The sequence below is a fragment of the Chinchilla lanigera genome, unplaced genomic scaffold (assembly GCF_000276665.1).
Source record: "Chinchilla lanigera isolate Chin_1 unplaced genomic scaffold, ChiLan1.0 scaffold00001, whole genome shotgun sequence".
In the NCBI taxonomy this organism is placed as follows: Eukaryota; Metazoa; Chordata; class Mammalia; order Rodentia; family Chinchillidae; genus Chinchilla; species Chinchilla lanigera.
The window spans coordinates 57,934,242-57,961,151 of NW_004955402.1; the positions used below are offsets into that span (position 1 = coordinate 57,934,242).

The following is a 26,910-nucleotide window of genomic DNA, read 5'->3' on the forward strand; positions in this document are numbered from 1 at the left end:
AAAAAAAAATGGCTTGTTCATAGTGGGAAGACTTACCCCTATTTCTTGTGGAATGCTTCTCTTTCCTCCTTTCTCCAGGCATCCCTGGCAATGTTAAAATTTTGTCATGAATGGAGACTGAACTTTTTCTTTTTGCCTTGGATGGAATTAGATTACCTGAGAGCATTCATAACCTGCAAAATGAGATTTCTATACATGTATTCAGAGGTCCCCCCTCAGTAATGAGGTAGTAACTAACCTGGAGTCTCCTATAGCCCTCTCAGCCTATATAAATATATCCATATACATAAATGTGTGTACATATATGTGATATATGTATATAATTTTATATGTAATTTTACAGGAAGAATGTGAGGAAGGGAAGCATTTTAACTTTTCTTCCAAGTGGCTATAGGTGTGAACCTATTAGAGAGGAGAATCTGACACAAGGAAGGAAAGACCCCAAGAAAGAAACTATCTACTCATTTATTTGTTCTTTTACTCTTCAAATTCTCAGTGAGTCAGGCACTAGGCTAATCTGGTACTTCAGATCAAAGCTCAGTGTTCTTAGAGCTTTCTGTTGGCATGAGACAACTGTGATTTTCAGAACATTTTCTCCAAAAAGGTAATGTTGTGAAAATCTGCACGCCATATTGTATCAATTAAATGCCAAATGTAAAAGGGATAGGTGTGTAGCTCAGTGGTAGAGCACTTGCCCTGCAGGCACAAGGTCTGGGATTTGATCCTCATCATCTCAAAAAGAAATCTCAAATGTTAAAAAAGAAAATCCAACATGAAACTGGTAACAATACTCCTTCCATTCAGATACATGGCAACCAAACTCCATCTCTAGTGCTGGAAAGGAATTGCTGAAAATAACTCCAGTAACAAAGAAAATACCCTGTCCAGAAAGCTAGACATGATGACACACAAAAAAAGACAGAACTGCATACTCTGAACATCAGCCCTAGCCACAGCCATATTTTCTCTGCCTGATGTTCTTATTGACCTTTGTAAATATTAGTGGAAACCAGTCTCTCATATCTTGACACTCTCCCAAGCTCTTTGAACTCAAAAACCTTTGGGATGCTCCAGGTAGATTTCACCAAATTCAAGAACATTGCAGCAGATTTTATAAATTCATTAAGAAGACTTTCTTCAACATAAAGTGATTATATTAAATGATTGTCAAATAGCAGGAGGTCTAGATAAAAATAAAGTTAAAATGGTTTTGTTGCTGTTGCTCCTGACATTGTTACTTCTGAGGGGAAGAGTAAAGGTGATAATCACTAGATAGTTAGAATTTTCTTATAGTAGTGGTTACTCAATGGGCTTGATTCCATCTCTGAACTGCCCACTGAACTTCTCTGTCCAGGATGGCACCTTCAGATTGTGTGATAAAAATGCCACCCTGAAAACTATTAAATCAAGAAGAATATGATGAGTCCAGGGGCAGTTAGCATTCCGATGATAAAAGTAGTTCTGTTCCTGTATATGCATGGATGGAATTCCAGTCCAACTCCTAAAACTGTGTGGAAGGAAGGTCTGAGATCTGCCATACACTCATTGCTGCTTTCTAGCTCTGTCACTAGTGAGCCACTAAAAACTCCAAACTCCCAGCTGCTAAAAGACCTTTCTGTGACATGACCAGTATGCTGGCCCATAGATACAGGCATGTGAGCTCCACCAACTCTGTAGTCCCTGTTTGAGCAAAAGCTCCACAGGGCCCACTGTGCCCACACCCTGTACTATGGAGTCCTCCAGCACAGTGGCCATGCTGAGTGCCACGTGACCTGCCTCCTAACCCAAACACAGCCCTCAGCCTGTAGGCTGGTAGCCCCAAGAGAGCCTGGAACAAGCAATCTGTCAAGCAGGGCAGCTTTATTCCTAATGGTGACTTGCTAAACCAATCACATGCTCTCTTTGGAAAAACTGAACTCTCAGATACACAAAATGACTCTCTCATTATCCAAGTAAAAATGGAATCAGAATCACAGGTAGGCAGAAGCGTGGGCGCAATTCCCCAGGGCCACGTTGCCACAGACCTATGTGTTTGTTCTGCTGTTGTTCACGGAGTCTCACCGGATTGTCTGGTTTCCCTTACAGGGCCCCCTCCCCTGGGAATGCGCCCACCAAGGCCCTAGACTCATCTTGACCCTCCTCTGCTCCCTGCCTATTTCCTGCGAGGCTGTACATAGTCCTTTTATTACCTTGTGGCCTATGAAACTGGTTTATAATAAACTCTTTTAAGAGGAAAAAAAAAAAAGAATCACAGGCAGCAAGAAGCAAAGACCTTCCTGGCATGGGCCCCTCAGTAGCTGACAGTCATCAGAAAGGAGGCACAATACCCAACACCCACAAACTGAAGGAGAAGAGGTTTATTTTGGCTCACATTTCAGACCATGGTTGGTGGGTTCCAAGTAGAAAACCGCATGGCAGAGGAAGAGTTGTTCACATTGTGGTGACCACGAAGCAGAGAGAGAAGGGAGCAACCAGGAAGAGAGATACACCCTTGTAGGCAACACTCCCAGTGATCCTACTCTTCCTACCAGTCCCAGCCTCCTAACAGCGTGCATGGTCCAACAGCCTCATGCCTTCATAGATAGGGCTTTTTGAAGGCGAATGAATCACAGGGGTGATATAGCTAAATTTGCTGTTAAGAAGTAGGGCCTGGCCAGAGTAGGCAGGTCCCGGGGGCATGATCTGCAAGGACATATCTCCCTCCAGGGCTCCTCCCTCTCTCTTTGTTTCCTGGAGCCATACCATGAGCAGCTTTGCTCTGTCAGGCCTTCCACTATGCTATTTCTATTTTGGAGCCAGGCAACCAGGAACTGTAACCATGGACCAAAATACACATCTCCTCCTTTAAATTGTAGGTGAGAGGGATTATGTCCCAGCAATAAAAATGACTAAGACACCTGATTTCATTGCACTTGTGCAGATAATGTGCTTTTTATAATTTGAAGGCTTGTGTCCACCCTGGATCCAGCAAGTCTACCTGTGCCATTTTTCCAACAGCTCAGTTGATTGTAAACATTTTTTTTGCAACAAAATATATTTGTTTGGTACCGAGAATTGAACTCAGGACCTTGCTCTTGCCAGGCAGGCACTTGTGCCACTGAGCTATATCCCTGGCCCCAACAAAATATTTTTAAATTGAGGTGTGTACATTTTTTAGACTTCATGCTATTGCACAATTAATACACTATAGTGTATTGTAAACAGAATTTATTTCTAGGGAAATCAAAAAAGTTCATGTAACCAACTTCATTGTATAATTGCTTCATTGCAGTGATTTGGAATGCAACATATCTCTGAGCTATGCCTGTGCTGCTTTTTGAAAAGTCTGTGAAATATACCTGCAGGACAAAGGATATGTGAGCAAATCCTTTTGGGGCTGGAGCATTCGATTGGCTGGTGCCATGGGAATGAATGCAGAGCCAGCCAGAATCCTGGAGACCAGCTATGGGGTAAGGAGACCTTACTAACCTCTAAGGCTAGGCAAGCGTGAAGCCCGTTTATAGTTGTCCCTAATCTCCTGCGCATGCTACTTTCTTCTTTAAGAAGCATCCTAATCTTTAAGAACCATCCTAATCAGCAATTTTCTCTAAAACAGTCACCACCTTCTCCGCATCTAGGTAACTGGAGAAAAACCATGCTCTGAAGAGTAGCTTCTGTTAACAGGAAAATGCTTTTTTCCAGAGGGGTGGGTGTCCCCATTGCCTGAGTGCTTAGCGATCGGTTTATTAGAACTCAGTGGGATTCTGGACATTAAATTTTGTCTCGTGCTGGAAACTGAAAACTGCAGCAATTGGAAGGATGAACTAATGTTTTTTGAGTGGTTCAGTAATACCTATATTCCTTAAATTCTAAGAATAAGTTCACATCATTTCTCTTTCAGAAGCTCCCAACTGCTGATCACCCATCCCTATACCTCTTCTTTTGTTTTCTCTCATAAGGTTCTCATTCTCTCTAAATCCAGCAGAGAAGAAGAAAAACGTATTTATCTAGCTCCTTACACTAAGATCAGATTACTACTATTGAACATCCCCTAGTGGACCTTTTGGCAAAGAAATAGACAAGTGGGGCCATCTGCTGGAGATGCCGAGCTGTGCACGCTTACGCTCAAATACTAGCTCACTTCCTGGCGATCCGCGGCATGAGCGGTCCGGCGAGGGTAGGTGTGAGCCACAGAGCCGCCCTGGGCAGGCCTTCCACTTTACAGCCTGTGCGCTTATCAGGACGAGGCGTCGGCACTTACAAAGCCCTTACGTAGTGCCAGGTATGGTAAGCGCCGAGTATTGTAGGTGCACATTTTGTATCATTTCGAGGGGACAGGACCTAAAAAGTTCTACCTTCTGACAACACATTTCCAGGTAAACGCGTTCTGCATTAGGTCAAATTTTGGGTTTTCTTAACATTTATTCAGGTCCATGGGAGAAATATTTTCACTAACTTGTCACATGATTGTAAGTATCAAAGCACATCAAACTGGAACGCAGGGCAGCTCACAGGAGGTGCTTTTCGCGGATCTACTGGTCGCTTGCGCGCGGGCTCCCAGATTTCAGACCTCCAGCTGCTCTGAGGGGGACTCCCGGAACCGCGCCGCTGAAGCAGGAAGCCCCAAGGACTGGAGGGGAGGCGCAGCTCGCGGGCGGGGCCAAGGGGCTCCAGAGCCATGGCCCCCCCGCCCCGCAGCTCGAAGCTCCGCCCCCATCTCTCCGGCAGGGAGGGATGGGACGTCCCGCCCAGCAGGGGCCTTGTGGGCAGTGCGCCCGTGGGAGGGGCGGGGCAAAGCCGCTCGCCGGGCTTCGTCGGGATCGGTGGGCGGGGCCGCGCCGGAGTGGGCGGGGCACGTGGTACGGAACTGTGCGGCGCCGGCGGGTGAGTAAGCGGCCTCTCCGGGTTCTTTACGGTTCCTCTTCTGCTGGGTGCGGCGGCGGGAGGGAATCGCTTTGCTTCTCGTGGTTGCTCTGGCTCCCGACCGTAGTCAGGCGGGAACTGGGGAGGCCGGGCTGTACCCGAGCGTGCTGTGAGCGCCACGAGGCCTCACTCAGTCTCCCTGGGAGGGCCTGGGCTAGGGCGCTGCTGCTGGGCGGACCTCTGCCGTCCCCGGGCACCGCCGGTGCCTGACCCTGGTGGGGTCCCAGCGATCAGAGGGCTGATGGATCCTCACTGCCTTCCCTAGAGAGGCCTGCGAAGGACGCAGCCTTTCTCCAGACATGCCCAGGGTTCAATGGGCCCCGGGCAGGGTCCAGCCCGCACCGGCACTTAAGGCCACAGGTTGCTTGTGGGAAAGAGCCAGGGAGAAAGTACAAAGATCGCCCTGCCTGCTTACTTACCCATTCAGTCCATCAGCCTCAGTATCCTTATCTAAATTGTAATCGATACTTGGTCCCCTATCTAATGTCCTTGAGACCCTCGACCCCCGTACAGAGGTCGCTGTGGCGTTTGCAAGTCACCATAGTTTGTTTCTGGAGAGTCATTCTAGTGTAGACTGGGGTGAAAGGAGGGGGAATTATCATGAAATCTGTTACTAATAACCTGTGGTGTCCTTGTTTGCAGGGAGGAGTGGCAAAAGGTAGTTTCGTAGTGTGTGTAAGATGAAGTTTTTTAGAATGGGCAAATAGGAGATTTCCATCCCTAGTGGCTCACTCAGACTTGGAGCCATGATTCAGTTACTTATTTAATACATACCTGAGCTGTCAAGGGACAAAGACTGAGATCCTCAGAACTGAAAGAATCATTGTATATTGCTGCCTAGTTCCAGGTACTACATTAGCTTCTCCAGCCTCTCTTTAAGTTATATTGCTCACCATAAACTTTAGATTTCAGGAGGGGAGCAAGGCTGTCAGCTATTTGAAAGGATAGTATTTGCTTTTGTTTGATTCACCCTTAGAGCTTTGCCTTAATAAATAGGCTTCACTAGGACACAGAAATGGCTTTAGGTGATGGCTTGCTGGAGGAGGTGAGTCATCCATTGTGGGTGGGAGGGAGGGAGGGGAGCCTGGCCTAACCTGCCTTGACCAGACAGAAGTTAATAGGAGGAGGTGCTTTGAGCCAGCACTGGTGCCTTTGAGGATAGGTGAACAGTCATCGCTGATTCAACTCCATGTGAAAGGTGCAACTTAGATATAATTAGATCTTTGACTTCAGCCAGAAGGTTGGTTTGGTTACCAAAAAAAAAAAAAGTAATGTGAATGAAAATACACCACAGTGAGTTTGGGATGTGTGGCATTTAATGACCAGGAACCCAAATGAGAAACTGCCAGTGTAGTATATGGTCCTGCTGACTAGGGTTTCATCTAATGTAAACAGATGGCTTCCATGGCGTATGGGTGAAATTTGACTTAGTAGGACTCATGAAATGCCCAACAGTGTTCATGGGCTGCATCTTCTGTGTGGCTCTCTGAAATTAGTTCCTTGGCAGAGGCAGTGTGAATCTGCCTGGCCAGGAGGTATGGAAATATGTCATGCTCTGTCACTGTGTTTGAAGTGGAGGAAGAGGAGAGAGAGCCCTGAGAACTTAGTAGTTTGATCTCCCTCTCACACAAAAACCACACTTGACCTTACAGTGCCCCGTGATTTCATCACGTGGCGCTGCTGCCCAGTCTGCAGCACCGCTCCATGCCCTGTGTCACAATGACTCAAGTTACCCCTCTGCTCCGAAACCCTTCTGCAGCCCTACACCAAGAACAAGTGCTCTTTACAGTGAGCAGGCCTTTGTCAGCACCCACTTCAGAACCATGTTGCTGGGGTAGGGTATCACTTCGTGTCACCTCAGGGTGAAGCTGCTCAGGCAGCTGAGCACTTTCCCACTTCTGCTTCAGGCTGAGTCGTGTTTTTGAAAGAAACAGAAGAGAACCACTTTTCAAGGTCTCAGTGTCAGAGTCATTTCAATTCCATATTCACTTTGATTTTTAAAAGCAGACACCCTGATTTACTTTCACCTGCGTCTGTAGCACAGTAGGAGTTGTGGGGTTTAAGGTGTGAAAGTTGGAAGTTAGAAAATGTGCTCAGAAGGCTGCCAGCAATGTAAATTTTTTTTGTTTATTTTAAATGTGTGTTTTTAACTGATATCTAAAAACATGAACATTGTTTGTAATTATGGTGTGTCACATGCTGTTTAATACATGGCTACACTGCATAATGCCCAAGTGAGGGTAAGTGTATCTGTCTCCTTAGACTGATCATTTCTTCACAGTAGAACATCCAGAATCATTTCTTCTTAGCTTTCTGAAACATACAGTATGCTACCCATAGTTACCCTACTGTTTAATGGGGGTCTCTTCATCTCAGATCTTTGTGGAGATTAGATATACCACATGGCCCTTGGGCAGTTTCTGGGCTTAGGTCATCTTTCCTAAACTGAACTCTTCTAAATTTTGGGGACCCTCTTGGTTGTATTGTGGGCTTTCTACCTTGGTAACAAAAAAAGAGTTCTCTATGTGCTTTGAAGAGTATAAAGTGAAACAAAACAAAAATAACTGCTAATCGGTGTTACTGGGAAGGACCTGCTCGTAATTTTCATCAGATTGTCTGCAACTGAGGCCTTTCCTTCATTTACCTGCTGCTGGACACACAGTCTTGTGCAGATTTTCCTCTGGAGAAAAGCAGTGAAGATCAGTCTCTGCCAAACTGATTTCAGAAGCTCTTGCCCTTGAAGCAGTCACTTCCTGGAGAGCCCTGTGGTCGGTGTTGCAATCTGACAGGGAGGGTGGATGAGCCTCAGTGTTCTGATCTGCACTAGTTGCTCTCACCAGTCAGCCTCAGTCCCTCCCTACAGCCGAGACTAACAGAGTCCTGTCCCTTGCAGGAACCGTCTGCTATCTGCTCGAAGATGTCAGCCCTGAGTACCCTGTTTCAGTACATTGATGAAAACCAGGACCGCTACATTAAGGTAAGGGAATATTCCTTCTAAGAGAATGCTGAAATTTGGTTTAATTCTGTAGGGCTCACAGGAACTTTCAAGAAGTTAAGATGAATTACATTTAAAGCAAGTATTAGAAACTTTACCTGGCCTTCTCATTACAGTGAACTGAGTTACACTTTCAGCATTTGACAGAGTGTTAATACCTTTTTCTAGAAATAAAAAGACTAATTCAAGATTGTAATTTAATCTCTACCTGTGATTTCTTGTGATACTTACAGATTAAAGGAATATTTTATGTTTAGCATGTTCTAAGTGATTCAGTAATGTTACATATTAATGTTTGATATTAACTTAATCGTGCTGTAATTCTTCATAGACACCTTCGGATAAAATCTTTAGACTCTTTATTCTAAAACTGATACTCTGAAAAATTTGGCTATTGTCAGGATAATAAGCTGATTTGCCTTTGACAGGATTAGGTCTTTTTCATATCTTTCAGTTGCAGTTTTGTTCACATATAAACATATGTATACAACTCTGTACATTTTATATTCACATGAACCTTAGTGGTTAAAAAATACACATTCTGACATTTTTTCATTCTCTTGTTTCTGGTATAGTGTTGGTACAGTTTTTCAAATCTACAAGAAAAGCCAGTGTAGGGGCTGGGGATTTGGCTCAGTGGCACAGCACCTGCCTGGGGGTGCAAGGTCGTGAGTTCAATTCCTGGTACCAGAAAAAAAACAAACAAACAAAAAGAAAAGCCAGTGTGAAGGGTCTCATGTTTACAACTCATGTGTTCAGGATGGAGCCGGCATAGGTTGTAAGTCAGATTAACATCCAGAAACATGGCAGGATTGTTAGTACCTTTCTTCCCTTAGGCAGCAGCTTTTCAGAATCCTTTTTCATTTGTTCTCCCAAAACAGAAACTTGCACAATGGGTGGCCATCCAGAGTGTGTCAGCCTGGCCTGAGAAGAGAGGAGAGATCAGAAGGATGATGGAGGTTGCTGCCGCTGATATCCAGCAGCTCGGGGGCTCTGTGGAACTCGTAGATATTGGGAAACAAAAGGTACAACCTGGGGTCCCTTGCCTTGCAGGACAAAAAGCAGCAGCCTCTGCCTGGGGGTTGCAGGACTGGCTCTGCAGGTTCTTGGAGAATCTTTTGCTTCAGATTCTCAGCTCGTCTTTAAAACAAGCAAGAAAGGCTGGGCTGGTTTTAGATCATACATCCATGTGATTGCTCACTGTTGCAAAGGTTTTGTGATACTCAGCTTTTTTTCTCCAGAAAAGAGAACTGTAAGCTGTAGGCAGTGACTCTAGAATAAGTACATGTGATGGCCACTCTTGGAGAGTAGCTGAAATTCCCCTCCCAGAAATGAGAAAGCTTTTAAATGAGGAAGTTATACTCTATTCATGCCTCTTTAAAAATAATAAACATGCACACACAGCCACCTGAACACTTGTTCACAAGAGAGATTTGTGGTGGGGGCAGAGAAGGTGTCAGTTATACTTTTAGTGAGGATTCTAGTAGATGACAATGGTTTGTGTTATTTCTAATTTAAATGAACAGTCTCACTTCACAATACATTATTCTGCTATTTTAGTTTGACATAATTTCCGCCTCATGTAAATAGTGTGTTCCTTGCAGTCTGTTTTCAAAGTTTGGAAGACTTCTATATTGTAGGATGTGTATTGGGGTTTATCTGTGTTCTTTTGCTTCCTAATTTAGGTATTGAGTTGAGGTCACGGGCCTAGAAATTAGGATGTGGCCACTCAGTTCAGTGTGCTCATGTGATCAGAGTGGGTGGTATGTCTGCAGCAGGTTCAAGCACGATTAAAATCAGGACTCCTTAACTCCTGGTCCAGTATATCTTTTGAGATTTTCTCCTGATGAGAAATTTAAGAGCTGATTTAAAATGTATTACAAGTTAGGCATGGTGACATGCACCTGTAATCCCAGCACGTGGGAGGCTGAGGCAGGAGAATTACCCAATTCAAGGTCAGTCTGAATTACATAGTGAGACCCTGTCTCAAAACACAAAACAGCAAAACAAATTGATGTATTACAGCTAGTTTCCCAGCAATTTTCCCCTCACTCTTGGAAGAATAAACGAAGTTTTTTCAATTGTTCTCAGCTAGGTGCATACTTAATTTCCCCCTTCCCTTTTATTCCCAGTGTATTTTTTGTACAGTAAATGTTTTTTTTAAGAATTGTTGTACTACAACAGATAGATGTGTTCCATGTATCACCAGCTTTACCCAGGAAGTTCTTAAGAAAGGGCCTTCTGTAAAAGATTAAAATGAAAGTTGTACTGTTTAGATCTATTTTTATCCAGGAATTGAAAGGTTTCATTACTGTAGGAAAGTTCTGTAATGGTTTTTTTTTTGTTTGTTTGGGGTTTTTTTTTTTTTTTGTTTCTTGAGACAAGTTCTTCTTGTATAGTACAGGCTGCCCCTGAGCTAACTATATAGCGAGGCTGGCCTTGAACTTGCGGCAATTCTCCTCCCTCAGCCTCCTGATAGTGATTGCTGGGATTACAGGTGTGCGCCACCACGCCCAGCTTGTAGCGGTTTTTGTAGGTCATAACAACGTCTTATCTTCTCTCCCACGCATTCACAGCGATACTCCACTTGTCCCACAGCTCCATCCTCGAACTTGCCACTGCTCAAAGAGCAAAGTCTGAAAACATCTGCTCAGTGCTGTGTCATTTTGCTGCACAGTTGAACTAAAAATCCAGTTTGAAACACTGTGGGCGGGAGTGAGGCAGGGGCCACCTCGCTGTGACATACAAGGGTAGCGTTTCAGTCCAAGTACCCTCTCAACCAGATAACAGTGCTGTGTTAGTAAGATAGGCATTCCTCCTTGTGCACTTTTTTTGTGCTTTATTTGCATAAAATATTGTAACCGTGGCTTTAAAGAAAGCTAGTGATACCAGCGGTAAAGCTTGAGAACCACAATAGAGTTAAAGAAGGCATCGCAAAATTTGTTAAAGTCCCAGAAAAGCGAATTTATATGTGTAATTTTGGGGCCTCACAACCAATTATATAGTTTTCCATTATTTCTTGTGGGAAAATATGTTTAGTTCTCAAACTTTGCAGTGTTTGAACACAAATGTGGAATGAGCTCGACAACTGAGGTATCACTATTTGGCAGCAGCGCTGTGTGTTCAGAGGGGGTGATACAGCTGAGTGTGGTAGTGCACACCTGTAATCCCAGCAGTCACTATCGGAAGGCTGAGGGAGGAGGATTGTGAGTTCAGAGCCAGCCTGGGCTACACAGTGAGTTCAAGACCAGCCTGAAGTGCATAGCGAGACCCTATTAGAACAACAAACAAAAAAAACAGAGGGAGCCATCGCTTGAGGCCCATGAACACACGGTGCTCCCTGCAGGCAGGTTACCATGAGCACATGCAGAACGCCGAGTGTTTCCAGGCATATGGAGGAAAGTTGACACTGGGAGTTTCAGGTTCTGTTCAATTTCAGGACCAGTTTATATATGGACCCCACCAGCACCTTTAGAAAAGCATTGAAGTATTTCAGTATTTCAGGCTCTGTTGAATAGAAATTTATTTAGAGGAAATCTGTTGTTTTTTTTAAAACCTTTTTCCTGCTCAGGTCAACTGAGAGTTGGCGCTGACTGCAGAGACCATGTGCCCAGGCAGGGGATTTAAAAACAATGTGTGCCTCTGGTGGCCACAGGCCAGTGTCATGAGGACTGATGCAGAAAGGCTCCTTTGTGGTTTGAGTGGGTGAGGGACATCAAGTCCACATGCTGGTAGCTGTTAGGTTACGAGTTACTTGGGTGTTTGTAAGTTCCGCATACTGAGAAGGCCAGTCGTGTATCCTTACAGAATTCTGGCCACCTCAGGAACCCTGGAGTTCAGGGGCCGGACATTTAGCTATCACCAGCACTGTCCTGGTCTGGTTCATTTCCAGTTGCTCTTAATTGTGATTAGTCTAGCTTCATCAGTTTAGTTGTGTGTTATATGTTAGTGGGTATGTGCATAAAGAGTATTTTCAAATCACAAGTCTGATACGGGTACATGCTGTCTGGTTGGAAGTCATTTCCTCCTGCAACTGAAACAAGAGCGCTTGTGCTTTTGCCCTTGCCTGTCACTTGCTGGTGACACTTAGCAGCAGTCAGTTTTTCTGCTGGTATCTAGGACAGGTAGAGAAGGCACAAGAGCTATGGACTGGGGCTGGGGATTTAGCTCAGCGGCAAAAACGCCTGCCTGGCAAGCGCAAGGTCATGAGTTCGGTTCCCGGTACCGGAGAAAAACCAAAAAAAAAAAAAAGAGCTATGGACTATGCATAGCCAAAGAGCCATGGTTTAAAGTCACAGGCAGCAGCCACTGGCCTATGTGAAGGTGGGAGAGGACCTGAGACTGAGTTGCCTTTGTTCCCCACATTTCTTTCTAATGACTGATGACCTATTGTTCATTCCTACAGATGTGGAGAACAGGGCTTTTGGGATAAAGCTCAGAAAGAGTATCAACTGTCCCTACTTCCTTTAATACATTTTTTCGCGATGGGGGGAAGACCAGGAATCAAACTCAAGACCTTTCGCTTGCCAGGAAGGTGCTGTGCCGCTGAACTGTATTCCCAGCCCCATTTAATACATCTTAATATATATTATATTTCTTTATATCTTGGTTTACGGCCTATTCTGTGTATAATATTAGTCTACATTCAGAATTTCAAAAATACATCTTTCAGTTTAAGATTATTTTATGCCCCCAGCCCCACCCCTATACACACTGGGAGTAGAACTCAAGGCTTTCACACTAAGCTACATTCCCAGCCCTTCTTCATCTTTTAGTTTGAGATAGCGTTGTACTAAGTCACTAAGTTGCACAGGCTGGGTTTGAACTTGAAAACCTCCTGCCTTGGCCTGCCACATCGCTGGGGTTGTGCATGCAAGTCACAACACCCAACAAGATTACGACTGTTCTTAGCCATCATTTCAGCAGATAACAAGCTAAGTTGCATGCAGAGACTCAGCTCACATTTTGTTTTGTCATATGAAAGCTTAAAAAAAAATCAGCCTTTAGAAATTTACCAAAATAATAAATGTGATTCAGTTATATGCTCCAAATTACAGGAAAGCAGATTCTCATTAATGAATGACTCTGTTGAACAGATACGATCTTTTATGGTGGGAGGTGGTCCCGGGAATCAAACTCAAGACCTCGTACTTGCCAGGCAGGTGCTGCACCACTGAGCTATATATCCCCAGCTGAATGACACGCTGTTTTAAACTCTATGACAGAAGTTGATTGACCAGAACAGGTAAGAAAACCCAGGTATAGTCAATATCTGCTATAAATTCTGAGTTTATTAACAAGATTGTCCCTGATCACTTCCTTCAACTTAGCTCCCTGATGGCTCCGAGATACCTCTTCCTCCCATTCTGTTGGGCAAACTGGGCTGCGATCCACAGAAGAAGACGGTGTGTATTTACGGGCATCTGGATGTACAACCTGCAGCCGTGGAGGACGGCTGGGATAGTGAGCCCTTCACCCTGGTGGAACGAGATGGTGAGGGACACAGCATGATGGCCCTGCCCAGGGCTCACTTGGTTTCTCAGAGGAAAAGTACTGATCAGGAAAAGTATTTCTTAATGTTACTTTTGCAAAATTACGATAATCTCTTGGGTTTTTCCTCTCTTCAGTACACATCAATTTTAACATTATCCAGTGATGAGATTATTTAAGTTTTTCACCTATGCCCCATTGTTGAAAATCCAGAAAGCCTTCCTTTTGTCATGGAAAGGAGTTCTGCATGGTGTGGGTCTGAGCTTCCTTTGTTATTGATTCATTTTCCAGAGCTCAGTCTGAATTGGGCCACGTAATCTTGAAGGCCTGTAATCTTGTGCCTCATCCCAATTGAGTATTGCTTCTGGGCAGCACTTTGGTCACTGCACTGCAGAATGTTTCCTGGACACCTGCCTGCCCTGGTGAGGTGAGAGCAGGGATAGCTTGTTCATGCAGAGCCTCCTGGGCTGGGCACCAGCAGACGTGGCAGGCCCTGTGAAAGACGCACCAGAGACTGGCTCTTCGCATCCCCTCCTGTTGTAAGGGTCCTTTACTTTCATTTCTGAATTTGCACTCGTTTCTGTACATGACGGTCTATGACAGTCAATACGGTTCCCCTTCGTGTGCATCTTGCCGCTGGGGGTGAGGTCCAGATCCCCTTCTCTAACTACGTGCGGATTCTGTCACCTCTCTCCTGCCTTGGTGTGCACTGTGTCCGTGACTATGAAATTGAAAGCTCATTTTCCTTAAAAAAACATCTTCTGTAAAACATGAGCCCAGACCCTTGTCCTTGTCATTGCTAACCTACAACTAATTGCAGAGTTAATCTGCCACTTGGATTGAACTCGGCTCCTCTTTTTTTCAGGGGGAGGTGGGGATCCAGTACCGGGAATCGAATTCATGAACTCGCGCTTGCCAGGCAAGCGCTGTGCCGCTGAGCTAAATCCCCAGCCCCGACTTGGCTCCTCTTGAGTGTCAGACTTCACAAGGTCTCCGTAGTGGTTCTCTACCTCATCTTGGTACTTCACCCCTAAGGCACCATCTTCCCTCCACTTACACTGAGAGAGGGCCTGTCCCTGTCCCCGCCCTCCCTAAGAGCTTCCCAGTGCTTGTGTGTGTTGTCCTGTTACTTCCTCCAGGCCTTAACTCTTCTATACCTCTTCCCTACTGCTCCCAGTGACCCCAGCTTGCCACTCTGACCCCTCTCAAGAGTCAGATCAGTGCAAGAAATCCTTCCAGCCCCTCTGCCTATCCACCTTTCCTTCTTCGTTCGTCTCCCACTTATGTCCAGCCACACAGGCCCTCAGGTCCAGCTGTGCTGTGGGCAAAGACCTGACCCCCTGTGCTCACTGGCTTGTGCATCAGCACCTGTCACCCACGCCAGGTCCTCGGGAAGGCCTCCCTCTGCACCCAAACAGAAGGACTCTCACACACTAGACTAGAGCAGCTCCTCTACAGATTAGAAAAGCTCCCCATACCATGAGTAACCTTCATTACAAACATCCAACCACATGTCCCCTCCAGAGGAGCCCTGGAAGGTGGGGTGTGAGTCCTGTGTGTCTCTGTCACAGCCACCGTACTTACTCAGTGCTTGTGACAGCGACAAACTCTGTTTAGGAAAGTGTATATTTAATCTTTAGCTTTTCTGAAAAATTAGATTTTATTTATAAAAGCAACTTCCCAGTTGGTTTTAAGCCTTGTAGTGCTTTGGGGTGGGCCTGTAAAAACCACTTTCTAATAGTCTGAGAATGAGGAGGTAGGCAGACTGGCCAGGACAGCCAAGGGCCAGCGCAAGAGGGACCGAGCCCTGCACATGGAGGCTTCCTGGCTCCTCAGAGGCTGCCTCGTTTCCATGAGGCTGTACCCTGGGTCACAGGGCAGAGGGAGAACAAGAGCTGTGGACTTAGTTTCTGAGCTATCTTTTTTATGGTGCCAGGGATCAAACCCAGGGCCCCATCCATGCTACACGAGCACTTTTCTACTGAGGTACACCTAAGCCCTGAGCTGTCATTGCTGGTGGACAGCTTCTGAGCCTGGGCATTTGCCCCTACTCCAGAAGCAGATGTGGGAAGGGTACTGCGTGACTGATGACGCTGGTTGGAAGAGGTGTCATGTTCTGTTTTCAATGTAATAATTAAAAACAGAAACAGAAAAGTCAGTGATAAAATGAAAGTTCTGTTCTTTATCAAAGCAGGTGTCAGTGCAGAAAAGGTTTGAGGTGCTTTTGTGGTCGTGGTACATGTGGTTCCTAAATGTGGCTCAACTTCTTGTATTGACACCAGCTGCATTTGGTAAATAGTTTTTAATGAGCTACCTACCATCTGGTGGGGATTTCCCGGAATGGGATTTTAAGTGTCTGCCCTCATTCAGCAGGATCGTAGCCCTGGCCAGGTGCTGTGACAAGGACAGGGTAACTTGGAGGCACCCAAATGGCTTGCCTTATTGACCACAGTCAGTGCTCTGTGGAGGCTAGCAATGGTGTTGGGTGGACACTCCAGGTTTCTGATATGGAGAGAAATCTTTACCATAGACAGCCACATGGGGTTGTACTAAAATGTTTTCAGTTGTTCACTTGAGATCTGCTTCTTTCGAGTTCGCCAAATCAGTAACTGTATTTGCTGATTGCTGTTGTAGGCAAGTTGTATGGGAGAGGTTCAACTGATGATAAGGGACCAGTGGCCGGCTGGATGAACGCCCTAGAAGCATATCAGAAGACAGGTCAGGTATGCCTCCACATCGGATTCTGCCGGTTCACTGGGTTCTGCTGAACATGTGTAAAGATTACTAGATAGGAGAAAGCACATGCCCCCAACTTAATCAGCACAGGTGATTCAGATTTAAGATTATCCCTCTTCCCAACTTGAAAAAGCATTAAAAGGTTATTGTTTTACAGATGCTCAAAGGTCATACTGTTGACCAGTCAGCAAGATTCTTGCCAGCGCATGGAATGTGGTTCTTTCCTTTCTTGCTTCCTTTCTTCCTTTCTTTCTCTCGCCTTCTCTTCGTTTGTCCTTGTGATTGGGATCAAACCCAGGGCCTTGTGCATGCTAAGCAAACACTGTATCACTGAGCCACAGCCCTAGCCTAAAATGTGAACTTTCAATTGACTATACCATGAATGTGGTCAGTGGCAGGACGTAGCAGGCTTTGTGATGTTGGACAAACTGCTTACTCTGTGTGGTTTATACCCTCATAAAAATAAATTTTATTTTTAAAGAATGTATTTCTACAACTATGAAGTATCTGCTCATTGCTCAAAATAAATTTTATTTTTAAAGAATGTATTTCTACAACTATGAAGTATCTGCTCATTGCTCAAAATAAATTTTATTTTTAAAGAATGTATTTCTACAATTATGAAGTATCTGCTCATTGCTCAAAATTGGTAAAATACAAAAAACTAGGGAGAAGAATTGCTAGAATGCCAGTCCTCAAAATACTTTGTTACCAAGCTTTCTGATGGTTTTTAACTTGTGATCATGCTGTATAGGTAATTTGTGCATCCAACTTACCGCTTCTCTCGCAATAAAGTAATAAGATAAGCATTCTTATCAAAGCTTGGAATCTTGGATCTGAGAAGGGCCTCAGACTCTGTTGGTCTGGAGGGAAATCTGGTATAGGAGGGAATATACAGAACTACCTGGCCAATTCGGTGGCCAGGCTGAGTGCTGGGCAGAGGAACCAGGAAGCCTCAGTTCCTCCAGGGCCCTGTGGAGCTTTCAGTCTCTCGGTGAAAGGGTCTGGGAGCCACTAAAGGAACAAGAAGCTGTGTACAGGGCAGAGCAGCAGCTCTTCCTGTACCTGTTTACTGTCCAGGTCCTGGGAAGATTTCATAGGGGGCAGAAGTGGAGGAGAACTGGAAAGGAAAGCACATTTAGTGACTAGTGCTGGGGTCAAATTTGAACCAGCAGTACACTCGGTGGACTTGAGCCTAATTTGGGCCCTGCTGTTCCGGGACCTGTCTGGCCTCTGGCAAGTTGCCTGTCTCGTATGCAACCTTCCTTTCTTCTCTGGGGATGGGGCTGCCTGTCTCCCCCTGCAGAGCTGGGAGGGCCCCTGGGAAAGGTCCAGCTCTAGGACACTGTGTCACAGTGACCCTTGAGCTCCCAGGACCAAGCCACTGCTTCTGGACAGAGCTGTGCTGGCGCTGCAAGAGGGCCTTGTCCATCATCCTCACATTAGCAGAGGCTGTCTGCTGCAGTGAGGACTCAGGGAAGCTTTTTGTGCTGTGTTCTTTGTCCCTGCATCACAGGGGGAACTGCTCAGGCTTCCCTGGATGCAGCTCTTGCACTCACACTAGGCACCCACTGGGATCTCTCAGTTAGGGCTCACATAGGCATGGAATAGAGGGTTTCCCTTCCCTCACTGGGAGCTTTGCCCTGCAGACTGGTGCTTAGCTGTGGCTGGTCTGGAGAAGGTCATATTTAAAGTTTGCAATTTCATAGCATAGTGGCTTCCGGTCTATTGCTTCTGGCAGGAAAGTAAGGAAACTTAATCCCTCTCCTACCCTTTACCTCTGGCAGGAGATTCCTGTCAACGTGCGATTTTGCCTTGAAGGCATGGAAGAGTCTGGCTCAGAAGGCCTGGATGAGCTGATTTTTGACAAGAAAGACACTTTCTTTAAAGATGTGGACTATGTTTGCATTTCTGACAATTACTGGCTGGGGAAGAAGAAGCCCTGCATCACATATGGTCTCAGGGGCATTTGCTACTTCTTCATCGAGGTACGATGCGGAGTGGGCTCGCTAACCCTTAAGGGTCCTTATTCTTCTGTACCCTAAAGAAGGCAAGTAATTGCCAGGTGTGGTGGAGGATTGCTGTGAGTTCATGGCCACTCTGGGCTACAAAATGGTGCAGTTCAAGGACAGCCTGACCTGCGTAAGGAAACTCTTATCTCAAAAAGAGAAAAAAAAAGGCACATACCGAGAAGTCACTCATAGATGAAGAAGCACAGAGCTTGCTGAGTATCCTACTTCTTAGGTTCCATAAACAGTTGTAACATAGAGCAGGTACGCACAGCGATGTGTTTGATGACCAGAAGTGCATTTCTTAGCTATGTCAAGTTAGGCAGTATTATTTGTAATGTTGTCTTGGAGCAGAGATTAAATGCTAGTCCATCTAAGAAGACTGAGACATACACAAAGCATTTGAAAAATACTTTTTAAAATTTAAAATGTTCATACTTTAGTCCTGAATCTCTTTACCTGTGACTAAGTTATCTTGAGGGAGAGTAAAGGTTTATTTCAGCTCACAGTTTATATTGTAGAGGTTTCAGTCCATAGTCAGCTGGCTCCAAGGCAGGATAGCAAGGCAGAGGACCATCACAGAGGAGAAAGGGGGCAGCAAAGCAGCAAATTAGCAAAGCAACAAATTAACAAAGCAGCAGCAGGCAGCAGCATCCCTGACTTCCCTTGTTCCCTTTTATCTTCTCCAGGGTACCAGCCTTTTGGGTGGTACCACCCACAGCCAGGGTGGGGCACCCTGAATTCCAGCATCACACCCTTATCCATATTCACGCGTCCTAATCCCGCCACCTTCAGAACTCCCCACCTATGACTGCATCAGGCTTTTGGGGGACATCGAGACATAAACCACAACAGAGACCTATAGCAGATAAAGAGAAGCCAAGACAGGATGTAGCATGGACAGTCCTAGACACCAGGCAGACTCTGCCACCTACTGGCAAAGGTCACCTGCCAAGTAGGGGTAGAGGTCCCTCCCGTATAGGCACTGTGGCGGTTAAAGTAGTTCCTGTCCAAGGGGGTCTTTTATCACTTGAACACCACAGAAATCATGGCTCTTGCTGCATGGAGCACACGCTCTGGTCATGGTATGGCTACACAGGTTACAAGTGACCCTAGGCTGCGAGTGAGAGTTCTTCTTGTTCCCCAAAATGGGGCCACACAGCCATTGACTGCTTTACCTGCTTATAGGACTAGTCAGAGAGGTGGTCAGGTAGATTGGAACCCAAGTACTTGGCCTCCAGGTCCGTGTTGGTCGTGAGATACCTTATCTCATAAGAGGTAAGTACAGGGTCTTTGTGAAAGGAAGGGCCTTGTCTTTCTTGGGAAAAGACCCTGAATCCTAGGGAGGTTACCATGTTGTGTACACATCCTGTGACCAGCATCCCTAGTTTACCTGATTACTATGTACAGTGTGGCTAGCATTCCCATACCTCTAATCAGCATTCCTGGAGCTTGTGGTTAGCACATCTAGGAGTATCTTTTACTGTCTAAGTTTTCTAATTGGGGAAATGCCTTGCTTTGCTCCTTAAGGGGGCAGATTTTGATTTGGAAAATTGTCCAGCCATATAAATGTTCTTTGTTCAGGGTACTGTCACATGATAAAAATAAGCTCCCTTAAGCAGCCAAATAAAGTGGCCTTTGTTTCTGTCCAGGTGGAATGCAGTGACAAAGACCTCCATTCTGGGGTGTACGGTGGCTCAGTCCATGAGGCCATGACAGATCTCATTTCATTGATGGGTGAGTGCGGGCTTGGCTCCGTGTCAGTCAGTACTTTGCGATTTGGAAAAAATGGGCAAGGGCCTAAGCCCAGGCTGTCTGTCATCGGCCCTTAGTGCATCTCAGTGCTTTTCACAAACCAATTCCTCTGTGTCTAATTAAATTCCTTCCCTCTCTCGCTCTCACCCTCTCTGCCTCTGTCCTCTTCCTGCTCTGCCCGGGAGACCCTCCTGAGCCTTATCACCACCTGCTGAATCCTGTCCTACCTCCCATATCCCACAGAGCACCCAGGTCCTATCCAGGCTGCCCGGAGGTCCACAGGAGACTGACCTTCCCCTGGACACTTTATTTTACGTCTTGCAGAGGGCATTTGCTTTGTCTGTTTTTTTATAATTGGTCACATGTGGGTCCCTCTGCTTGGTCAGTTCCTGGAGAGCAAGAGCCATGGTCTTGCTGGCATCTTCGTGGTGGAAGACTAAGGCCACATACAGTTCATTGAGCTCCATTTTTGTCCCCTCAAGGACAGAGGAGGAGACGTCATTTCTGAGGTTGGCGTTGGCTCTGTCCTACTCCCAGTTTTCTCTCCCTGACTTGGAAGCAGTGTGTTTCCTGTGGAATGGGCGTTGTCAGCAAATGTCGCACGGTTTTCATGTGAGCCTGCTTGCAGCAGGTGGCTTGTTTAGTTTCCCAGTGTGTGACTGAGGAGAATTTCAGAGGAATTTCCACCTCTTCCTCAAGTTGTTTGTTAGGCTATTATGTAATTAATTGACTTCCAAGAGTAAGTCCAGAGGGAGCAGGCTCCATAATAACACCATCAGAGCCATCCATTGACCCTCCTGACCTGTGTATCTCACGTGGCCAGGGAGGGTGAGCTGTGGGACTCCCTGTGCCTGACTTCCTCAAATCAGTATGGCTAAGAACAGCTGATTGTATATCCTCAACTGAACATTTTAATCCTGTGTGGCCTCCCTCAGGCTGTCTGACAGACAACAAGGGCAAAATCCTCATCCCTGGCATTAACGAGGCTGTCGCCCCCCTGACCAATGAGGAGCACAAGCTCTACGACTACATCGACTTCGACATGGAGGAGTTCACCAAAGACATCGGAGCTCATGCCCTCCTGCACAGCTGCAAGGTGCCACTGGGGTCCCCTCCCACAAGCCTGCAGGGGTCCCCCATGTCTTGTGTCCAGGAGCTCCTCCTGGGCATGTGCTCAGGAGTCATCAGATGGTATAGACATCTAGAAAGCAGAACTGGGCGTGTTGGGAATGGCAAAGGTTTTCACGTGTCAGAATCCACTTTCCACTGGGTAAGAAGAGGAAATATGTAGAGGAACATGGGCCGTCTGCTGTTGTCAGTTAAGCCATACCTAGCAGGTCCTGTCTAGTTAAGCCATACCTAACAGATCCAAGCGGGAAGGTGGAAGCTGTTTGCACACAATGTTTACTGAACTGTTAGAGAAAATCATGTGACCCTTCTCTTAGTAGTTTACGTCTTGGTTTGTGAGCTGTGGATATCAGTTCAGAGACTTCCTTGTAGCTAGGATTAATCTAATGCAGTAGCAGGCCCAGCCTGTAGGCCCAGGGATAGGAGAGGGATAGGCTAGTCTTGGCCCTTGAGTTTCATCTTAACCCAGAACTCCAGAAAGATGTGCTGAGGGCCAGGCTGAGCATAGGACTGTGGGCCTGTCTGAGGGCAGGGTGGTCAGGCCTGGGAGTGGCCAGGCCTGGTGGGAGAACCCTGCAGGGAGATGGAGAGGGTGGTGTGTGCAGTTGGAGAGCAGAAATGCAGCATGCTGTTAGGGGACTGAAGTCTCAGATGGGAGAGATCACACCAGTGTCACAGCATCAGCTCCTGCGGCTGCTGAGGCCAGCAGATTCCTTCTTTGAGGTGTGTGACAACCTCGAACCAGCCCTCCCTGGGTGAGTCCACATCTGTACCTCCTTCATGTCTATCAGGCCCCTAGCTAGACCCGACTCAAGAGCAGCTGACTGCCCAGATGACATCCCATCCAAGCAAGGATTGTCCCCTGACCCCCTCTGTTGCGATTCTACAGCAAGAAATCCTGATGCACCGATGGCGGTACCCATCCCTCTCTCTCCATGGCATTGAAGGCGCCTTCTCTGGGTCTGGGGCCAAGACTGTGATTCCTAGAAAAGTGATCGGCAAGTTCTCCATCAGGCTCGTGCCGAACATGACCCCTGAAGTTGTCAGCGAGCAGGCATGTGGGACTGTGGGGCACTGCTGGGGGCTGGGTACTGCTGTGTCATCAGAGATTTAGGGGAATGGAAGGTTCTTCTTTCACTAGGGCAGAAGCCTAGCTCCTCGCATGCCATTTCTTTTGCGTGCCATTTCTCAATAATGACTAGAATAAGCAATGCAAAGGGAAAGACCGTGTGACCACACATCACACTAACTGCTGAGCTGTGCCACAGTCTAACCTCTGCCCTCACCCCGAGGTGGTCAGATGCTGACTTTGGAGCAGATACATCAGGTAGGAGTACGGGAGAGCTGCCTCTCATGGTGATGACAGCAAAAAGAAGGATTCTAGGAACTTCAGGTCATCCAGACTCAAGGAACAGTCACCCTGGAGGAGTCCAGGAAGATTTCATGGAGAGATGGACTCAAAGTCTTCCCTACTAGGAAGAGGAGACAGGCCTACTGTCCATGGGAGAACTGAGATTTTTGTCTCAGGACGTATCCTTGGGTCAGCTCTTAGATCCACTGTATATTTAGGTGAAATCTAGCTTGTGATCTCTTTTATAAAGTGTATTAGTCTGCTAGGGCTGCTATAACAGAGTCCCACAGACTGGGTGGCTTAAATGACAGAAGTTTATTTTTCAAACCTGTGGAGGCTGGAAAGTCTAAGATCAAGGTGCTAGCAAATGATACCTAGCAAGGGTCCTCTCCTGCCTTACTGACAGCTTCCCACTGTGTGCTCCCATAGTGCAGAGTAAGCACAGACTCTGGAGACTCTTCCTACAAGGACACTAATCCTATCTAATCAGGGCCCCACCCTTATAACTCATCTGATCTTAATCACTTCTGCCAAAGCCCTGTCTCCAGTATCATGACAGTGAGGCTTAGTTTATCAACATAGGAATTTGGGAAGAATACAAACATCCCATATAGAACATGAAGCAGGACAGAACATTTTTGAAAAATTAATTATTATCATCATTTAGAACACCTAAGTAAAAGGTGACTTGCTTGAAGTTAAAACATTGCCTTTCAAATAACTGGATTTTGTGTCTTAATTAGGTCCCCTTTCCTGCTATCATAGTGATGCAAATCAATATTCAAGAGCACAAAGTGAGACTTATTTTAGATTTGTTATAGAGCCTTTGTTGATTCATTGCAGACTGGATGTAGATCTGTTGTGGACACATCATGGATGACACCTCATAGTCTGTAAATCACTAACATTGGATCAAATGCCAATCATACTGACTGTTGTTTGTCTCTTCTGTTTGTGGTTTAGGTTACAAGCTACTTGACTAAGAAGTTTGCTGAACTACACAGCCCCAACAAATTTAAGGTGTACATGGGCCATGGTGGGAAGCCTTGGGTATCTGATTTCAACCACCCACATTATATGGCTGGGAGAAGAGCCCTAAAAACAGGTTAGATACTCCTCAAGGATGGATGCCAGGGTCCTCAGCATCTCTGAGGACTCTTCTGTGTGATGTTGAGCACACAGCTATGTTGGCAGTGTTCTGAGGAAGGCCTGTGGGATGGGGCCTGGGCTACCAGACAACTCCTTAGGGGCAGTATCTTGGTTACTTTGTTCATTGCTGAGACAAAATACTGATACCCAGAGTTAATAGTGGAAAAGTATTTCAGGTCACAGTTCCTAGTGATTTCAGTCCATAGTCAGCTGGTCCCAAGGCAGGGCAGCATGGCAGAGGGGCATCACAGAGAAGAAACCTCCATGGCATGGCAAGCTTAAGGCAGTGAGCAGGAGAACAGCAGCAGTAAGCCTGCCTTCTTATGTCCCTCTATATCCCGTGCAGGCTACAAGCCCATGGACGGATGTCACCCATACCCACGATGGGGCTTCTGTTATGCACACCCTTAATCCCAGTACTATCAATATTTATATACCCTAATCCAGCCACCTTCAAAACCCCACTTACAAGTGCATGAGACTTTGGTCGAACTCCGGATACACACCATAATGGGTGGGATTGCTGTCTTCAAGGTCTAGACTCCATAGCGCCTCTGTGACAGACCTCTAGCTGCAAGCCCCCCAAATTCACCTTTTTTCTTGTTTCATTTCTCCCAGTTTTTGGTGTGGAACCAGACTTGACCAGGGAAGGCGGCAGTATCCCTGTGACCTTGACCTTCCAGGAGGCCACAGGCAAAAATGTGATGCTCTTGCCAGTGGGGTCAGCAGACGATGGTGCTCACTCTCAGAATGAGAAGCTCAACAGGTGAGACTCCCAAGACCTGGATCCCGAGGCCAGGTTGCTTTCAGTGTCGCTACTGCTAAGGGAAGTGAGCGGGATATTGCAGGATACTCTTCCTCCAGTCTGGATTTCTAGGTAGAAATTTCTGATGGGAAGTGGGGCCAAGGTCTTTGTGGAAGCAGATGAAGAAAACAGTTCAGCCAATGTTCTGTGTTCATTGCTTTCTTCACCTGCCACTGCTAAAGCCCTCTCTACTTCCCCTTTTGAAAACTTACAGTGTCATTGCTAAGTGCCTAAGCTGCTTAAGCAGATGTGATGGAGGTTCCTCTAGCCTGCAGGATGGAGAGAGATTCTGGCTCGTGGCAGTCAGGACAGGCTCAGGCAGGTGGGGCTTTGGGCAGTACAGAAAGGGGCTTCTTGTGCCTGGGGCTGCTAAGGAAGACAGAAAGCAAGGGCCCTTCCTGGGTGACCAGGTAGACAGTCGGGAATAGGAGACAGCAAAGACACTGCTTGGGGAGATGTGGTTAGAAGAGATGGAGACCTGGTTACTAGCACATAAGGTGAAGGCCTGGGCTTCAGAAACAAGATCAGGGGCCTTGGACAGGGCAAGCTGTTTACTACCAAGACCATGGGTGAGACCTCTACATTCTTAGGCCAGGGCAAGGCTGGTTCTTCAGATGGGAGAGCAGGCAGATTGGACCTGCAGTGGAGACTCAGGGCTGTGTTCTAAGCCAGATTCCACACTACGATGGGGGATGCTGCCCAGAGGAAGTGGCCTGTGCCTCGGGAGGCCACTCTATGCCAAGATGCCAGTGCCACACAGCACCAGCTGACATGGTGATTTTTCCTTCCCATCAGACATAACTATATAGAAGGAACCAAGATGCTGGCTACGTACCTGTATGAAGTGTCTCAGCTGAAGGACTGAGGACCCAGTTCCAGGCAGTGCTGTGTCTAACCAGAAGGAAACCCACTTCCCTCTGTCCTTGCCCTTGCCGTCTCTGCCTGGCTCAAGAAAGTGGAAGTTCTTACCCTGTTTTCCTGTTGGCAGGTCAGGTACAGACTTCTAAGAGGGGCCACTTGTCCAGCTGCTGGGTAGGAGGAGTTAGGTGTGCCCAGCAATTGGGACCATTTAGTCCTGGGGGCTTGTCAGGAATGGCTGCCTGACCCCGGGGCAGATTCTCAAAAGTGGCCAGTGTGACCCGACCTCCAGAAAGCACAAGCACCAAGGCTCAGAAGCTCTATAGGAGGTGTTGGCTGTCATGGGGTTGGGATAAACTGGACTTGCTGCTTTCTGCCTGGGTTCTGCCTTCTCTGTCAAGTAACTCGCTTCAGATATTCAGAAAGAAGATGAAAAAATTCAAGGGCTTCTTGTGCCATGACAACTCCCTTTGTAACCCCTTGCTGTCCTGTAGTTCTGTTCTTTCTCAAGACTTTGGCTGTCGCCTGTGTTCTGTCCTATCTGTACCAGCCCTCAGAACCTAACCTACTAGTCCTTGTGGAAAGACTGGTCCATCTCAGTCTGTGTTGCTCAGTAAAAGCCAAAACGAAGCCCCTATGGGAGTCACTGTGTCTGACTTATTTGTGGAGCACGTGTGCCTATTGGGTGCCCCCTGAGCTGTGGAATGCATGTGCTTGTCAAGTGGCATGGGGTTTACTTGTGAAGCAGACAGTGCGTGAATACTATCTGTCTTATTTCTGGAACGCACTTGGGCTTTTCAGGGGGAGTCTGGGTAACGTCACCTTAGGGTCAGGGCTCACACAACAAGACCCAGGTCTTTCCAAGTAAGCATGTGGTCTCCCCAGTCCATATAAAGGGTGCTCAGTCATCATCCCCTGCGTGCACAAGAGAAGTGGCCTGTCCCTGTGCCCTTCTTACTACTGCTAAGTCAGAGTTGGTGTGGTTCAAACAAGCGTTGGTGCAGCTGGTATCGAAGACCTACGAGTAAACTTTGGTAAAAGGAACCAGGGCTCCTTGGAAAGTTGTTGATCCCAGGGTGAGACAGCAGAAGTGAACGAACCTGGAGCATCTCCTGGTGGTAGAAAGTCCCATGAGAGGACATAGGAGCCAGGCCAGGAGCACAGAAGGCCAAAGAACAATTGGAGCAAGAAAAACGATGATACATAGTGCTGAGGTACATCCCACAGAATAAATAACTTCCCATGAGCCTCTACACTAGCACAAATAAAAAGTAAGGGGATGAGGAGAGGTAAGGCCTGAAGAATTCCATTTCGTCAGTGAAAAAGGAGTAATGGAAGTGGCAAAATCACCTTTGGAATGCCTCAGTTGCAGTAAGAGCCTCCCAGTGTACACTAAAATAGGCAAGCAAACACTCAGAATCAGAATAGTTGCGCAACCTAAGAGTAGGTCCCTAGTATTTTTTTTTTTTTTTTGTCTTTTATTTTGAGACAGGGTCTCAGTGTGCAGTTCAAGCTGGCCTTGAGCTCTGGTTATAGCCCAGGCTGGCCTCGAACTTGCAATGATCCTCCTGCCTCAGCCTCCCGAGTGCTGGGATTACAGGCATACGCCACCATGCCTGGCCAGTATTTTAATCTGCAGGGGAAAATAGTGTCTTCATAGTAGTAAAACCCGGCAGACTCATGTGAGCCATCTGATCAAAGTGAAACTCAGCTGTTAGGATACACGAGCATC

The 26,910-nt window shown here is 46.5% G+C and overlaps 1 protein-coding gene across 3 annotated transcripts; it reads left to right on the forward strand.

Moving 5' to 3' along the window:
- The first annotated feature begins 4,761 nt into the window (after positions 1-4,761).
- Positions 4,762-25,815, forward strand: Cndp2 (CNDP dipeptidase 2 (metallopeptidase M20 family)). 3 transcript variants are annotated; one of them, XM_005373079.2, is made up of 12 exons: positions 4,762-4,863; positions 7,796-7,879; positions 8,779-8,922; positions 13,228-13,390; positions 16,022-16,110; positions 17,911-18,111; positions 19,785-19,869; positions 20,823-20,983; positions 21,905-22,069; positions 23,330-23,471; positions 24,134-24,281; positions 25,116-25,815. In XM_005373079.2, the coding sequence occupies exons 2-12, from the start codon at positions 7,820-7,822 to the stop codon at positions 25,183-25,185; spliced, it is 1,428 nt and encodes a 475-aa protein (XP_005373136.2). In that variant the 5' UTR covers positions 4,762-4,863; positions 7,796-7,819; the 3' UTR covers positions 25,186-25,815. The 3 variants fall into 3 exon arrangements, with proteins under 3 accessions (XP_005373136.2, XP_013366895.1, XP_013366890.1); XM_013511441.1 differs by lacking the exon at positions 4,762-4,863 and adding an exon at positions 5,550-5,749; XM_013511436.1 differs by lacking the exon at positions 4,762-4,863 and adding an exon at positions 5,924-5,947.
- Positions 25,816-26,910: the final 1,095 nt, after the last annotated feature.